We start from the raw sequence: 17,953 nt of genomic DNA on the forward strand, positions 1-17,953 counted from the left end.
TAATAAATGGTTATTCTTTTCCATGTTGTCAAAAAATAACTATAACATTATTCATCATTTAGACATTTGCGAATTTTTGATATATTAAAAATATTTACCTGTCCTATGTGTCGTTGGTTCCAGGCACCTTGAGGAGGAGAAGCCGAAGAAGTCGAGGCTGAAGAAGGTTTGCTAATTCTTGCTAGAACACCACTTGTAGCTGCAGCACTTGGTGCTGTTTGAGCTATGGTCCCTGTACCCCCACCACCAACACTTGTGCTTGGATAATTTAAACTGGAATGAGACTGAGTATTAGCTTCGTATGTTCCATACACTGGCTGACCAGAACCAGGACGACGTTCTTGGAGTCCTTGGGAACCTACAAAAAATTATGAATATATCTTAAATCTTTTCTAAAAGAACATACATATGTTAAAATACAACATTATTTAACTTTTTAACATATTGTTTTATAATCCAAACATAAAAATGATCTGCTACTTATTGGATTACTTTTTATATTTAAAACTAAATATGTGATGATTAGATAAATCTGTTGTCATACATTTGACATTTGATGTTAAGACTATTTACAAAAATATACATTTTTGAGTCTATCCATTTATCCTTTAACACAACCACAGAAGTAACAGTTACATTGGATTGAAGAGAAAACTTCGTTAAAAAACAAATAATACTAGGTAAAAATTCAGAAAGTTAAAAACGATATCAAACGTCAGCCTTTTATTTGAGGATCTGATGCTTTTACATTAAAAACAAGAGTAAATCTTCTCATCATATTATCAAGTCCTTAGCCAATTTATACTGCTTCTAGCCCTCTGGTGGTAAATCAAACCATTCATTCACCATTGTGTTTTTCAGGATGTTCACAATAGCTTCTTGGTCACTAGGACCAAGAAGCTATTCACCCCATATTCCACACCAGACATATAGGGTAAAAAACATAATTGGGTTTCTTGGTGGTTTTTATAATTGTGGCATTAACACCAGAGGATGCTTTACCTGTTTTACATTTTTTTGCAGAGACAGTAGCCTACAAAGGAAGGTCGTCTCCGAAATTTGTGTGAATTGTTCAAGGACTGCTGATGGTGCAAACGGTGAAAAAGGAGGACAATATGCAAAGTTTTTTCTTTGTAAAAGTCATATTTATAATTTTATTAAATAGAAATAAAGCTTTTGCAAAACTCACATCACTGGAGCAGATATTGAAAGCATAACACTTACTTGTATGCTGTTTATAAAATCTCAAACCTTAAAAAATATTTTTTTGTTTCACTTTCATTAGCAGTTTATTAATTAAATATATATAGGATATTCAGTCTTATGCTTTATATATATATATATATAATAATCAAATCCAAATAATCAAATAACTTGGCATTTGACAATTTAACTCTATGGATATGACTATAATTATTATTATAGTCATATCCATATTATTATTATTAGTAAAATAAATATGGAAAAAAATTAAACAGAAAATAATTTTCATCTCAATAGTATCAATTTGACATGGGTTGGAGAGCTAATTAGTTTAATGTACAAATCCATTTTATATTAAACAAATATTCATTTAAAATTTAAATTTAAGAGCTAATTAGTTTAAATTTATAGAGTAAAAAATGAAGCAGATAAACCAAAATTATAATGACAACACAAACACATTTAGTTTAATTTAGTTTCCAATATGGCAGAAAGCAATGTTGTTACATGTAAACAGCGATGCTCAAGAGCTGCAACAATAGAAAGACTACATTCATCTGGGAAGCGCTCCTCACAATGACATCAGATGCATGCAACGTCCCCTCCCTGGACTTGCCCGAAATATGGGTTACTCTGTACCAGCATCTAAACACCCAAATGTGCCGACAGTCACACACTTAGCACATTTGCTTTTCAACGCATGCGCCGTCAGTCGCGCGAATTTAAATCTCTTCCGAACCGGCAAAGTTACCAAACGCTAAAATTTATTTTTAAAAATTCGCCAATGAAATTCTTCCGTTTCTGCTTGGAACGCTCAGCACGTGCCACTTTTCAAATTTGTTCTTTCCTTTTTCGCCTGAGGACGACGAACATAACTTCGTCGAAAGTGCTTGCAGTATAAAGAAAATTTACTTTAACGCTGAACTCAGTGCTGTTTATCAGAAGCATTCATTGTTACACAAGTACAGCATCTCAATACACCTTGAAGAATGTTTTTGCATAACTCTCAGTGATTTTCCCAGTATTTAGCACCAAGTTCTTGCATTGTCATCATTTTATAGGGAAGATTGTGCAGTTTCTTGTGATTCTTCTTAAACTTGTATTGGAAATTTGCAAAGCAGAAGCATGCTTAACATGGAATGTACTGGACATTGCATAAAAAAAGTTTCTTACAGCTCAAATATTCTTAGGTGTTCATATGGTCTGAGCCCTGCCAGATGGTTTTCTCTTTGGAGCTGAACCTGTTGCTCTGAAGTTAGCAACCAGAGCCAAATGATTTTAGAAGGCTCTTTGCATAGCATTCAAGCAATTGTTGTTTTGATAAATGCTTTGATAATGAATGCACAATGTTCACCTGACCAAGTCATGTGGACTACTGAAAATGGTACAGAATGTGATAAGGAAAGAGCCCAACACTGCCACTTACATGCCTCCATAGTTAATGCAAAGCCCTACCCAATTGTAGCTGGTTTTTTTGGTGCAACCTGTACATGTTTTTGATGAACTTAGAAAAACATCTTGATGGTAAGCAAATATTTCTGCAGTATTAAAAGGATTTATCATATTTTCCAAAGATGTTCTTAGTGACTTCAGACACAAATTTGTTTGATGAGTTCATAACTGCAATTTAAAATTGGCATATACACTTGCTTTCAAAGTGTCTTTTAAACATAGATAACCTGAAGGTTAATTGCATGAAATTACAGTAGGTAATAACTTCTCTACAAATTCATCTGAACATTATAGAAATTGCTAGCAAAACTAAGCTAAAATTATTGGAAAATAATTTGGTTACTAAAATTAACCAGATCATTTTCTGATTCAGATGCTATAAGTACTTTGTAGGTGAAAATAGATTGAATATATTAACTTTTAAAGACTTTTCAATAACAAAATTACTTTACATCATATTAAGGTTTTAAACCAAGACTGTACAGCAGATTTTATCTGAATTTTCAGAATATCAATTCAATAATAAAATTTCAGGTATTTTTTTTAATAAAATAATTTTAAAATTAAGAAGTGTTTAGAGTAACCTTGCCCACCAGTGGCCAAGTGGTTCTGTCGCTAAACACTGGGAGTTTGGTGGGGGGTTGCGCCGCGCTTGGATGGGCTGGCATGTGGAGTTTTCCGGGTTTTCTTCATGTTTGTAACACCTGAATAGGGGCCAGTTTCCCTTACAAGATCTCCCAGAAGGCTTTTCCCCTTGCATAACATCATGCCCCCAGAGGAGGCAATGGGGAACCACTCTGGATGTAATTTCCCCAGGATACACCTTGGCACATTACTAACCATCTATTAACCTACGCTAGGTGTTTGCCGACATCAGGAGTCCTGATATGGCATGTAGAGAGAGAGAGAGTAACCTTTATTTTAACAATTTAAAAATAAATAATATTTTTATCAATTGAGTTCTTTTCTTGATTATTTTATAATATTTTGTTAATGTTTCAATTGTACAACATAACCATCTATTACAGTTTTTATGTTTATATTGGTATGTACAAAAATAGTGACCAAATATTGATTTTAATTCACTTGTGTTTATTTGTTATCAGTCAGTGTTAGTGCTCATTATGTACATTTTAAATCACTATTAATAAAGGAATTTTATATACAGTGGTACCTTGTACTTTGAAGGCTAAATTTGGCAAAAATTTGCTTCATAATTTGAACTACATGTATAGTGAAAAAATGTACTCAAAGAATAAATGCAATCTGTTGTGTGCCAAAGTCAGCCCTTGATCTCGTATATTTTCAGTATGTTTTTCACTTTGGTTTTTGTTATATATATTATGTTATTTGTCAATTTTTAACAATTTCTTTGTCCACAGCTTTTGATTATCCCCACACATTTTGTATCCTTTAGTTAAAAATTTCTTGAATGAAAGTTTTTAAACTACATTTGACATGTCTGAAGTTTAGGAGCATCTTCCCCATATATATTATAAGTTTTTTTTTCTTTTTACTGTTTGTACAGTGTTATATCCTTTTCAAAACTCATAAAGCATAATATGCCTGATATACTTTTCATCCGCAGATATTTCAAATTGATTTTATTCAAACAAAATGTTAAGTAAAAAGTTTAAAATAAGCTTCTAAATAAAGAATAGAATCCCACATTAGTAATAATTTGTTAAATTTCACAACTGTTATAATTAAATGATACATCTATGTTAAGTAAGGACAGCTGTTAAAAATGTGCAAAAATTTCTCATTCAACCCAATATATTCTTTACTTATTAACCATGGAATTCGAGAAGTGTGCGGAACCAACAATGTCTAAAAAGAAGGTTATAATATTAATGATTGAGATAAAAAAGAAACTTATTGCAAAACATGAAAGCAGTACATATATGAAAGATCTGGCATCCATGTTTAAGATGCCAAAGTCAACAATGTGCAACCAGTAAGTGCAATTTTAATTTTATTATACAGTATATATAGTATGTATTTTATTTATTGTTTTCATGTTTTAATCTATTATTAGGGTATGTAATTGTGTTATTTTTACCTTAAATTATATGTACTTGCTGTTATTAAAAACATTGTTGTTTAGGGTCTGGGAATGGATTAATTCACTTTGTTTATTATCACTATTATTTCTAATATGAAAAATTCATTCAGTCTTCGAATGATTCAGAGACAGACCTCCTGGAATGAATAAATTTGAAATATAAGGTACCACTGTATTTAATTTTTGTTGTTTGTCACAATTTTTGATAATATATTTAATCATCTGAAAATTCACTCTCTCTGTTTTCATTATTTATTTAAAAAAATGATTGTTTTATTTCCATATTAAAGAAATTTATTTTTGTCATTTTATTAAAAAAATATAATTGTAGACATTTAACTAAATTCATTTTCATATATCTTGTTGGATAACAAAATGAATATCAAAGGAATCAAAATAGAATATTTATAATTCTGTGATTTAAAATAATAAACAATATTAACATTTACCTGGTAAATGACCACGTGGTACAACTCCTGGATAAACTTCTCCAGATCTTGGAATACTGTAGTCAAGTCCTTCTGGTTTGGCTTGTGAACTTAAAATGCCACTAGGTTGCATATTATGGCCTGGATATTGTCCCATATTTCCATCTCCTGCATTTGATGTTCCTACACCAGACGGAGACTGTTCAGCACCTGAAGTTGCTACATCTTGTTGGTGATGTAAACTTCTACAATGAATCATAAGTATAAATGATAAATTTGTTGAAAATATTTTAAGTATCAATAATGTACTATTTTTATAAAAAGATTACACAAAAATATAACTAGAAATAACAAAATACAACCATTAAAATAAAATATAAAACTTTTCAGTAACAGATTTAAACTATTAATCATTGAGAAATCAAAAACAATTGTTTACTGTACTAAATCAATCCAATGATTATGAGAAATTTCATACTATTACAACAACAGTAAAAGACAATTTTAAAACATATGGGTGTCATGGAAAATGACACCCATAGTTTTAAAATTGTCTTTTACTGATTATATGAAATAGTCCAAATATCTTCTGAATTGATTGAATTACACAACTGATATGATCATTAAAATGGACTGATAATATTTAATTACAAGACTAAAAAGAGAATATTAATCTAAACATGTTCCGTAGGCCTAATATAAAAATGTAATTTATAATTCATCAAGTAAGTTTTATTTGTAGACAATTATTTCATTAAACAAATACCAAAACCATAATTAGATTATTTTATTAAAGGTCTTTCAAGCATGAATCTATTTTGTCATATTTAGTCTAAATTGCAATCAATTTAGACTCCCAACATTGAACTGGTTAAATAAATTTTCAAGAAACAGGTTATAATTACTACCAAAAAGTTATTTCTTTCACATACTATGTTATTAATTAAAGAACATTTTTGGAGAAAAATGCAATTATTTTAAATTTGTATTTTATTGTTTTTAGCATGCTCCACTATAGTGGAGAAGTGCTTATGTTAGGACTTTTGTGTCATTTAGATAGTGAATCTGTCAGATTTGCATGCGCATGCTCCGTTCAATCCATTTATTGTGCATGTCCATGCACATGTGCAACAACTACTTGATTCCAAGAATTTATAAAATTTATTTCAAACAAAATTAATATTTGATTAGTTTTTGTGGAGCGTGCTATCAGATCGAAGTGGAGCGTTTGACCAAGCTTATTTTCTAAAAGATTTATTGCTGACCAATGTCGTTATCTCCAAATTTAATTTTATAACTAAAAATTTTTATTAAACAACATGGTAACTAAACCAAATTGCTACATGAACTTGTGAGAATCTGGAGTTGAGAAGGGATTTATTTTAATATTTTTGTTAAGTTAATATTTTAAATATTATTTTAAAACAAGATGATAGAAAAATTATCTATCTTTGTTATCTTTGTACTTCCTCTGATTCATAGAGAGAAGCAATGTAGTTCCTTTGAAACCAATAGTTGAGTTCGATGCCTCACTTGACTGTTGTCCAGAAATGGCTGACTTCCCCCTCAGGACAGAAATTTGGCATGATATTTGAACTATACCATTGGCGGACCAATGAGTATATAAGGTGAAGGGTCACCTTCAACAGTGCTTCATTCGTGTTTTAGTCGCCCTTTAGCCACAGGCTTAAGTCATGTATTAGTCATAGTTCTCACTAAATTTGGTGCTGTTGCTGAGTGCTGAATCATGGATTTATACAACTCCCTATTCTCCATCTCCAGATGTTAATTCTCCTGACACCTTCATCATCTTGGATGTAGGAAAGCAGGTAACAGATTGTTATTTTTGATGTATACTCTCTCAAAACGAGGTCTATTGATATATAATTTTTAGAGCTTAGATTGTAGAACCTTTCCATTTATATCTTTGTATAGTTATTTCATTTGATTAATTCATTTAAGTTTATCTCTATGTATAGATTTAATTAGTCATTTAAATAAATAATTTTTGTTATATTCTAACTTGTACCTAACTCCATTGTCATCCCAATGTAACCATGGAAACCCATTAAGTAAAATCCTCCTAAGTTCTGGTCATACTTGAAAGCATTTTTAGACAACTCAGAAATCAATTTTTATTCTCCAGGTCCTGCATCAGGACCAAAGATAAAAAGGAGAGACCTTGCTGATCTCCCCTGAATCTCGAAACATTAATCCTGATAGTGAGTGAGGGAAAACCAGAACAAGACTACCAGCCTCACATTTGAAGTCACAGGAGGTTACAAAACCCCTCGATCTCACATTTGATGGCACAGAAGTGGGGTCATAAAATCCTTCAATCTCGCAAACTAGTAATTAGTTCAGATGGTAGCTTATTAATATTAAGCACAATCCTATTGAGAATTTAGAATGAAACATTATTTTGTGTATGATAGAGAAGAAACTAACGAAAAGACAAATCTGAACTGACCACAGTTTTGAATAGTGAAAATTTCAAGAAAATAAAAATATTCAAATATTAACAGAGAATATTTAATCAAGTTTAGATTGTAATGTAAGCTAAAAGTTTTGGCACTTGTTACCATTTTTCCATCTAATAAAAAAAATTTATTTAAACTTGGCAGATAACTGGATACTAATTGAAAGATAGTATTTAAAATAATATAAATAATAACAATTGATTATATATATATTGAATATATATATATTTTTGAATTAAATGATGATAAGTAAATTAACTTACTTGGCAGAAGTATTGGTGCATACAATATATTCAACATCATTAGTATATGGATTCAGGAATGCAAAACTACTTGTTCGTAACCATACCCATTCACGATTTTTGGCTCGGAACCGATACATTACAGACATCACTTGTCCTTTCAATTTAAGTACTAGAAATAAATTTTTATCATAAATTCTCTTTATTGTAAAATAATTAACTTATAGAATATTATCTATTAATAGAATAGAAAAATAATTGTATTTTTCCATTTTTTTTCCATTTTTTTAATAACAATTATAATAGAAAACTCAAAATACAATAATATATTTTATTATTACACTTCATAGTGCACAAAATATTTTACTTTGTAAAGATTTTAGATTTTTCTGTAATGTACTTGGCATTTCCTTTTAACAATACTATTTCAGTTAAATATCCGAAGACAAAGTCTGTCCAAATAGGGACCACCATTTATTAACTTCGTGTTCCAGACTACACATTCTTGGTGAGTGACCTTTCTTTAGGCTACTGGATGTTAAAAAGTCCTTTTAAAAACACAAAAAAATATATCCCTATTTGGGCAGATTTTGTCTTCAGATATTTAACTATAATAATAACCATCGAACAAAAATCTACAAAATATTATTTCATTTTTCTTTACATTTCATGTTAATGAGTTAGTGAAATAAATGTAGCTTTATTAATTTGATTATAGTGTTTATACTATCTAATAATTGTCGGAACGAAGTGATGACTAATACTTGACTTCATGCATTCCTTGTCAACAAAATAACTCTAGAATGAGTTGTCCGATCTTGATGAAATTTTCTAGGACAACTCATCATCACTCAAGGATGAACTGATTAAAATTTCAACTCTCAAAAATGATCCATTTTTGTAGAACTGGAGATAGGGGTCAAAATGAAGATCGCATTTTTCTTCAGTATGGATCATTTTTGAGAGTTGAAATTTTAATCAGTTCATCCTTGAGTGATGATGAGTCGTCCTAGAAAATTTCATCAAGATCGGACAACTCATTCTAGAGTTATAATGTTGACAAGGAATGCATGAAGTCAAGTGTTAGTCGCTTCCTGCACGCACTTGTAGAAGCGTCATCTAGTGGTCGGAAAATATGACAAGCATTAAAACGATAATTTTGAAAGGTAAATGTTATCGCTAACTAGATACACAACAACAAATATAAAGAGTCTTTATAGAATAATAAGTTTAAAAAAGTTTTCTTTTTAAAACGTGGAGCAGCAGTGATCAATATTGATGGCTTTACGATCTATTCTCTCCTTCATCTTCCTATCGTTAGTATGAAATTTCGATCTCTAAATGGAAAAGCTGCACAGAGATTCCAGATTGAGATGAAGTTGCTCAAATTCATCATCATCGATGAAATGTCAATGATTGGTGCAAGAATGATTTACATGATCGAGAGAAGATTGAGAGAGATAAACACTGAGAAAGATGAGCCATTTGGTGGATTCTTTGTCTATTTGTATGGTGATTTTTGTCAGCTTCCTCCTGTTAAAGATACTCCTCTCTCCTCGAGTGTTTTTTACATTACATTCGCATTTGATTCTTTTGAGAAGTTCATTGAACTTAGTAATTCTCATAGACAAAATAGCGCAGATAGTTCCTTCACAGATGTCTTACATCTAGCTTCAGGTGATTTCTCTGATACAGATTTGAATATTCTGACGACAAGAAATTGAGCCTATTTATCCAGAAATGAACTTGATCAGTTTAAAACGGCTATATCCAACAAACAAGCAAGTTAAACAAAGCAATGAAGACTACTTGCAGTCAACTGGGTACCCTGTTGCTTATACAGCATCTGAAAACGCTCCAGATATTGCCCTGCCTTCGTCCAAAAATGACTCAGCTCTTGGTCTCTCCAAGTATTTGAATCTCTCAGTTAATGCCAGAATCATGCCGAGAGTCAACTTATGGGTGCAAGGAGATCTCGTCAATGGTTCACTAGGAACTATACGCAAAATTACATATGCTCCTAATGCTTGCTCTCCAGCTCTTCCTCTGTTTATTTTAGTGGAATTCATCTATGGTAATCTGTTTCCAATAATCCCCATAACATGCTCTTCGAAAAATGGCAGTATATTGTGATCTTGTAGACAGTTTCCCCTTACCTTAGCATACTCGATGACTATACATAAATCACAGGGATTAACTCCTCCAAAAATCAAAATAAGTATAGGGGAAAAAGAGACAGCTATCGGTCTTACCTATGTTACATTGAGTCAAGTGAAATAAATAACTGACTCAGTATTTTTAAAGAGTTACAATAAAGATCGCTACGAGTCAATCTGTAAGTCCAAGACCCATAGTTATAGACAGAATTTCATGAGACGTTGGCAAAGCAATTAATTAATGGCTTATTCTGACCTTATATTTGTACCTTTAAATCAGTGTTTCCCAAAGTGTGGTACGCGTACCCCCAGGGGTATGGGAAGAGTTTAGTGGGGGTACACGCTGCACCGTGCTTCGGCTGTTCCTGGTCAACAAGCAGTTTACTTTTTTCGATTACAAACATAGAAAAAGTAATAAAAAACTTCGTTACTTCTTAGCGGTTTCGCCGGGTGCTGTGATTCTGTGCATTCCTCCACCCTATGGCCAAGACAACAGTGTCACACAAAAACCTCCAGTATCTACACATTGAATTGTTACAATGTGCTCGTGTGTATTTTTAGCTTTTGTGCGATTTTTCTAACAGGAAAGGTTTGTTATGTGCTTTAGTATTAATAAAAAGCTAAAAATGCCGAATAAACCAATTTTTCTGTAGCTAGTTACTACATCTAACAATTCTTAGCAGAGACTTACTTTGACAGTGCTTCTAGAAAGACGAAAATGAGACCTAAAGTCCATATCGCTATATCTAGGAACAATATTTTCCACATAGTCTTCTATTTTGGCTTTTTCGATTTTTCAATTGCAGCAGCATATAGAAATGGAATATCCTCGTTATCTTTGGTTTTTGATTTAAAGTATATGCATTTTTTTTTGACGAGGGGTACTCAGCATTAAGAAAATTATACAAAGGGTACACAGATGTCAAAAGTTTGGGAAACACTGCTTTAAATGATCCAATAGAAATCAAATATATCGTTGAGAACGAAGGATTCTTTGTTTCTTTTTTCCCTCATAATCTAGAAAATAAAGGTGCGAGCAGCTTTGTTCTGACTACATGCTGATACAGCGTTATTTAACTAGTATACAGTAGGGTTGTGCTATAAATATGACCAATATGTTCTAAGATCCTTTGCATAAGTACAGTCAAACCTGTTTTTATGGATAGGGACCCATAAAAGAAAATGCATTAAAAAAAATCGCACGAAACTTCATGAGTGGCTATAAAAAATAGTTTTCCCAACACAATTAAAAAAATATTTTTTTATGCAGTGAATAGGGACCGCATAAAAAAAGTCTCATGTAGAAAATAACTCCAAACCGTACGAAATAACTAGGAATTGCTTTTTTAACTCCTTGGGCCTTTTTCTGCAACACCTAATGGGGAAAAAAAATCCTCTAAGAATTTTAATTTTTATATTAATTAATTATTTCCACTTAAATACGAATCTAACATTAAAAAGTTAAAAATAATCGTTAAATAATGATTTTATTTGATAAATATAGCTGCAGGAAGTGTTATTTCATTTAACAAGGGGTGAAATTTCATACCTGCAGTCTAAAGCTGGAGGGAGCTAACTTACAGCATCTGTTCAAATATAACATAATATTTATGGTTTTTACGCTATTAAAATAAGAGGAGACTGAAATAAACGTATGAGAAAAAAATTTTACTGAATAAAAAATGAAAAAACCTGCTGATGTCATAGAAAACAACCAATAGAGTTTTTAAAAATTTTACAGGAGTCAATTATGTTCCAATTTGATTGAAATTTTCATATACGGCACAAAAAAAATCGCACAGAAAAAGACCGCACAAAAACAGGTTTGACTGTACTATATTTTTGCAGATTGACCAGTATGCCACATATAACTGGAGGAGACCAGCATGCTGGAAACTCTGAGGTTAATGATGTGCTGGTTAAACTGCAACTACAAATTAAATTAATCAAATCTAACAAAACTAGTTGTTAATTAAACATTAATGAAAACATTCTTCCGAGTACAATAAAATAATAACATTGTAATTTGACTAACTAAAAATCAGGATATAAGTTTTCTTTTACAAGGAAATAAAACAATTAACAACTTATTGGACTTATGTAGTAGTATACTTAGTAAGTGTGTGCTGCATTAATCATCTACCCTGACCTTAAAAATAACACCTTTCTCTCTAATTTCACACAAAAGGCACATTAACAGGTGTAAGTTTAGATAATTTACAGCAAATTTCTTAAATTTAATACGTTTATTTTTGCATTTTTGAATCAAATTATAATAAAATAAAAATAAAAAATGCACTTTTGGCATTTCATGAGTATTTTACATTGTTAGAAAAAGACAAAATCAACAAATTAAAACATATAATCATAGTTTTTGATGCAATGTTGACAGTTTCAATTTTAGAATAAAAATTTGTTTGTTTTTTAACGTTCCCTCTAGAGAGAAATGTGTAACCTCCCTTAAACCAGCATGCCAGTTTTTACCATACAGAAATAGCTGATTTCTGTATGGTTTCCCCTGAATAGACTGACATGCCTGACAATCCATAAAAATAGTGTAGAAATTTGCATAAAATAGCAAACCACCATTTTATTAACCACTAAGTATTTCCTATATTAACCTATCACATTTCTTTTTATATATAAATAAAGCAAATAAACATTATATTAATAAATAAATAGCATAATACCTTAAAGTATAAAAACAACTTTAAAAAGTTTTCGGGAGCAGAATGTTTTTCTTTTCTCACTACATCTAAAATCTTAATTTTTGCTTTAAAGTAAGCCCTTTATGGCTTTTCTTTGGCTTATCAGAACTATCAGATCACTACCCTTGTGTTTTGGAGTCATGTTTGCAAAGTAATTAGCATAAAGGAAACAGAGAAGCACCAATATCACATAGACACAATGTATTACAAGCAAGAACTCTGGATAAAGAGGATGCAAGTCCTAGTGTTTAAAACAAAACAAAGAAATGAGCACAGTAACACTTTCCTTGAATGAGAATAAATAAAATGCTGCAAGACTTTATGCATCTTAAAAAATGACATGAATTTAGTGTGCAATTAAACATTTTTTAAAATTTTACATAGTTTCCATTTTTCCCTCCTAGATTGTCAATAGCATAAACCCAAAGCCATATGTGGCAAGTTGTGTATAGCACGGTCACATTGTATATAATTTGCCATTCTTTGAATTAAAAAAACTTTGGTTAAATACTAATTTTATAATTTAACAAAATAAAATTAGCATTTTTCTTAATGACAGCATTATCACATTACACATGATGGTTGAATACAATATCTGACTAGTCTGCAAATAATTCATTTCATGTTGTTATGTTTCAAAGAAAACAAAAAAACTTTCCCTTTTTGATATTAAAATAAATATAAATCAATTACAAAATTTAATTTTAACTAAATTTTCATAAATAATTGTAATTAATTTATCAATGAAGTTATATCAAGTAATTTATTTAATTTTATTTAAAATAATTATAAATTTGAAATTTACAATGTACAGGTATCCTTTGCACAACATGGTTTGAAAATTGGGGATATCACCTGTATGATATGACTTCACTCTAACACAGGTTGGGGATACAAAATTTCACAATTTTTCAGTGAAAATGCCATTATTTGATTTCTTTATTCAAGTCAAGCATGCATATTGTCTCAAATTTGGCCATGTATTTTAGAATACAGATATTTTCAATTTGTTTTGTGCCTTTTGTCAGGTTTACTTTAATGAAAACTGATAGTACAATTTCTTTCTTCCTTGTCCTAACTTTCCTATCAATTGGGTGTCATCGTCATTGTTTTCAGATTTTAGCCTTTAAGACCCATTATGTTTTGTTTTTATTGATTAATTTTCATATTTAGTAAAATTTATTTATACATTTCTAGATAAGTGCTATTAAACTCTTTGGCATTCAAACACAAATTCCGGAAAAAGTCGCTCAGTACCCAACTTAACAAACATGACCTGTTATAATAAATTCTCAATTAATAACATATTTTTATTTTGTTCATCCATAAAAAATTTATTATGATAAAAATAAAAACATCAATAAGATAGCTGAGATGATGACAATACTTTGTAAACAGAAAATGCTCAGCTTAACTATATAAAATTAATATTAACATGTAATATAGTACTTTTAATTGTGATTGTTAATTAATTATTGACTGGAAATAAATTATCGATTGCTTTAATAAACATATTTCTTTTAGTAATGAAAAAGGATAGTACACTTTTGTTAACTTTTAGAACATAACCCTATCATTAGTCCTTTGTTTTGTGTAGCATGGATTCGCATGACGTGGCACTTTTTTGGAATATAACTAACGTGTTATATGAGGGTTTCCTGTACTTAACTTATTAAACAAATAAACCAAATTTCAATATTGAAGATTATTTATATCTAAAAATCTGATATATGATTTCATAATTGAAAAATAATTGATTTGTCAATTGATAAGATACCTAAATTTGAAGTAAGGTCAAACTTTTTTAAATTTATTATTTCAAATGAAACAAGTTTAAATAATGTTTTTTTAAAAAATAAAAAAAAATGTAAAAAATTGATGTCAGATGAAAATTTACCTTGTTCAAAGCTTTCTTTCATATGGGTTTGATCTTCAGGATGAAAAAAATCAAAGCATGTTTTACCCAGTAATTCCTGAGGCTGATAACCCAGAACACCTTGTATTCTAAAAATTAAGAATTGATCTTCATGAAAACTTCAATTTTTAAACATACACAAAACTAGAATGTGTTACAATATTATACAAATCATATATTTTATTTATCATATAGTAATTATTATACATAATATTTGTTTTGAAATTTAGGAAATTGTACATATTTAATAAACTTTAGAATTCACTAAATATATACAATTCTACATAACTATGTACAGTACCTGTGCTTCTTTATAAATATATGTATAAATATAGGCTTTTATCTACACAAATAAAAATATTTACCTTTGATCCACAAATGTAAATTTTCCCTCCATATTATGTCGAGAAATGAATTCATTGGAAGAATTAGAACCCATGAGATCACTGGTATTGGGTGTGCTTGTCACTTGAAGACGACCAATTGCAACTAAACAGCAATGGCTACCACTGTGAGCATCTTCTGGATCCAACCTTTCAATCTGAACACCTATATAAATATCTTATTTATAATTATTACTTTACATTAATCACTTAATTTATAACTTCTGTTTCAATTACATTAACTACTCTTAGACCAGAGAGATGAAGAAACAACTTACCAGAAGGAGGCCAATTTTTTATGTAACCTGTACAATGCACAACAGCATATGCATTGCCATCAGTTGATGGTCCCAAACTATTTCTTTGTCTAATTCGATGAAGATGACCATGACACATTGCATCCGGCTGAACATTTCCAATTTTCATTCGGCAAATAAAGCCTCTGCGTGAACCCATGCACAAGCGCATGGATGCTACACAAAAATATATTTTAAATTATATAACCATTAGATATTAAAAAAAAAATTAAAACTAATATTTAAAAATACATTTAAGCATTTATTCTATTAATATACATTTAAAAAATTTGACTTCATTTTGCATTTACAATTTATCAATTATTTTAACCAGTTATCTATCATAAATACATAATATTAAATTTAATATGACCAATTTTCATCTTGTAGAACATTCTATTCTAACAAAGTGTGAAACTTGTACCCAGGAAAATTAAATCCTAAGCTTACATAAATTATAAGAGAGATGTATTTTAATATTCTACTTTCACCATTACAATATTATACACTGCTCTTAATAAAATTTCTTTGAAATTTTACACACTTTGATAAACCATATAAATTTTTTTAAACTAATTCATTTCATATACTTTCATATGCATAAAAATTCCTTAGAGAAATAAATAATTTCATTACAAATGTGAGAATACTTACATTGGTGACCTTCTTTCTTGACTGTTCCAGCTGTAAAAGAAAAAGAGAGAGAAAAAGATTACATTAGTGTCTTGCAATTTGCATGTCAGAGCATGTACTGTAATTATACCTTTACTTTTCAAAAGAAAAGATTTATGAAATTGTGAAATTGATGAATACAGATTATTCTAACAACAAAGAACTTTCTCACTCTTAATATAGTCTTAAAACTTATCTAGAATTCATCATGAATACTAATAGCAGTGCACTGTAAGTTCTATTGTACTTTACTGAGTAGAAATATAATGCAGTAGTTTATTTAATATTCAAGACCAGAGTAAAGTACAGTCAGACACATGACAGGTATTTACTAGATCTGAAATTTAGCCTTTTATAAAAAAAAATAAAATAATTTTTTTAAAGTTATTCTGCAGTTAAAATTCTATTCATTAAATAAATTATACTTAAGTTATATAACACACGTAAATATTAAAATATGTATCATTGAAAATATATTTAATTATAGATATCATCACTGACAATCTACTAAGCTTAAACTTCTCTATTAATGTTAATAATTATTATTTTAAAAAATATGAAATTTATTTTCCAATATATTTTTCATAGTCATAAACAAAATGTGGAAAATATAATTACAATTAAAGGAGAAAAGTAAAAAAAAAAAAAACTATATTGTAAAGCACTGTCCTTATTTCTTTTTGAAAATAATACATAACTCTTAGATTAGAGATTTTTTCAAAAAGAAATTACATTCCGAAAATTAACTTTATTATTATTTTGTTGTGAAATATTACATCAAATTATTTTCATGGAATGCTTACCAGTTTTATTTTCTTTAATGGCTGTTTCTCTTTTATAACTTAAATACATAGCTCTGCATAACTTACAAAAAATCAAAAACTTAAGTTAAACTAAATAATAACCAAAACTGATATTTTTTAAAAGCTATAGATATATTACTATTTCAATTAATTAGAAATTAGAAGCAAGCAAAAACACAATCTCATAATACAACCAATTCTGTTTTTACACAGTAGAAATGTTCCTGAAAAATCTGTGTAAAAAAGATATTGTTCATATGAAAAAATGGAAGATTGGTTCTAGAAATGCAATCATACAAAACATCAAACTTCAAACTTTTTGAATTAAATTTTTCTGATGCTTCAGTCATGAGATAAAGTTGGAATGAAAGACTGATTGCTGCTATACACATTCAAATAAGTCATAAAAAAAGAGCCAAAGTTTAAACTTTACTTGAGTTGTTTAGCAACTGTTAAATGCAAATTGTAAGAATTTTTTAGAAAGACGAATTTTCTAGACAAAGAAGTATGAGTACTTTTTCTTAGAATTAAAATAAAATGAAACTTTTTAAATAAGCAAATTTATTGGAATGCGTTAAATCAAAACAAATCAAGTTTAAAAAAATTGAGTGCATTGATTCTTCCAATTTCTAGTATCAAATTTATTAAAAATTACATAGATTTAATACAATAGTGTAAACATTGTAAGGAAAAAAACAACTCTAACTCAATTCAGTTGTCATTTGGTTTTCCATATTTCTTCAGGATATGTACAGGGTCTCAGCAATCTTACAAATTATTGTTTTTATAACAAAATATGACCTACTAGAACCTTTAACCGGTGCGTACAAAGTTTAATCATCCAAAACAAACGTTTTCCTAACCCCTTCTGGGTTCTTCTTCTTTGAACACTTTCGAACACGTCACGTGACAGAATACGCAAACAAACCGGACATTCGAAACATAACATCGTTTGGCTTAGTTCAAATTTTTGTATTTGAGTTTGATCCAGCTGATTTGCCTGAAAAACAACCCAGAAGGGGTTAGGAAAACATTTTATGCACCGGTCAAAGGTTCTAGTAGGTCATATTTTGTTATATACAATCCGGTGTGCGGTTTCTGTTTTATAATATTGTTTTTATGACATGTAAATCTGATAGATATGTACACA

General features: G+C 29.7%; 2 protein-coding genes across 6 annotated transcripts in view; both read right to left on the bottom strand.

The window, feature by feature from the left end:
• LOC136970811 (uncharacterized) overlaps nt 1-17,953 on the bottom strand; it is a 424,253-nt gene that overhangs the window by 180,855 nt on the left and 225,445 nt on the right. The gene's annotated exons all lie outside the window — the stretch shown is intronic.
• tgo (Aryl hydrocarbon receptor nuclear translocator homolog tgo) overlaps nt 1-17,953 on the bottom strand; it is a 139,166-nt gene that overhangs the window by 3,225 nt on the left and 117,988 nt on the right. For all 5 annotated transcript variants that reach the window (XM_067265270.1, XM_067265268.1, XM_067265269.1 and 2 more), the window contains 7 exons: nt 15,983-16,012; nt 15,311-15,505; nt 15,015-15,198; nt 14,632-14,738; nt 7,892-8,042; nt 5,170-5,393; nt 99-358 (listed from right to left, as the gene is read on the bottom strand). In XM_067265270.1, coding sequence (XP_067121371.1) covers nt 99-358; nt 5,170-5,393; nt 7,892-8,042; nt 14,632-14,738; nt 15,015-15,198; nt 15,311-15,505; nt 15,983-16,012 — 1,151 coding nt within the window. The remainder of the gene's footprint in view (nt 1-98; nt 359-5,169; nt 5,394-7,891; nt 8,043-14,631; nt 14,739-15,014; nt 15,199-15,310; nt 15,506-15,982; nt 16,013-17,953) is intronic.

This window comes from Centruroides vittatus, unplaced genomic scaffold (genome assembly GCF_030686945.1).
Source record: "Centruroides vittatus isolate TY-2023 unplaced genomic scaffold, ASM3068694v2 contig_2190, whole genome shotgun sequence".
NCBI classification, from domain to species: Eukaryota; Metazoa; Arthropoda; class Arachnida; order Scorpiones; family Buthidae; genus Centruroides; species Centruroides vittatus.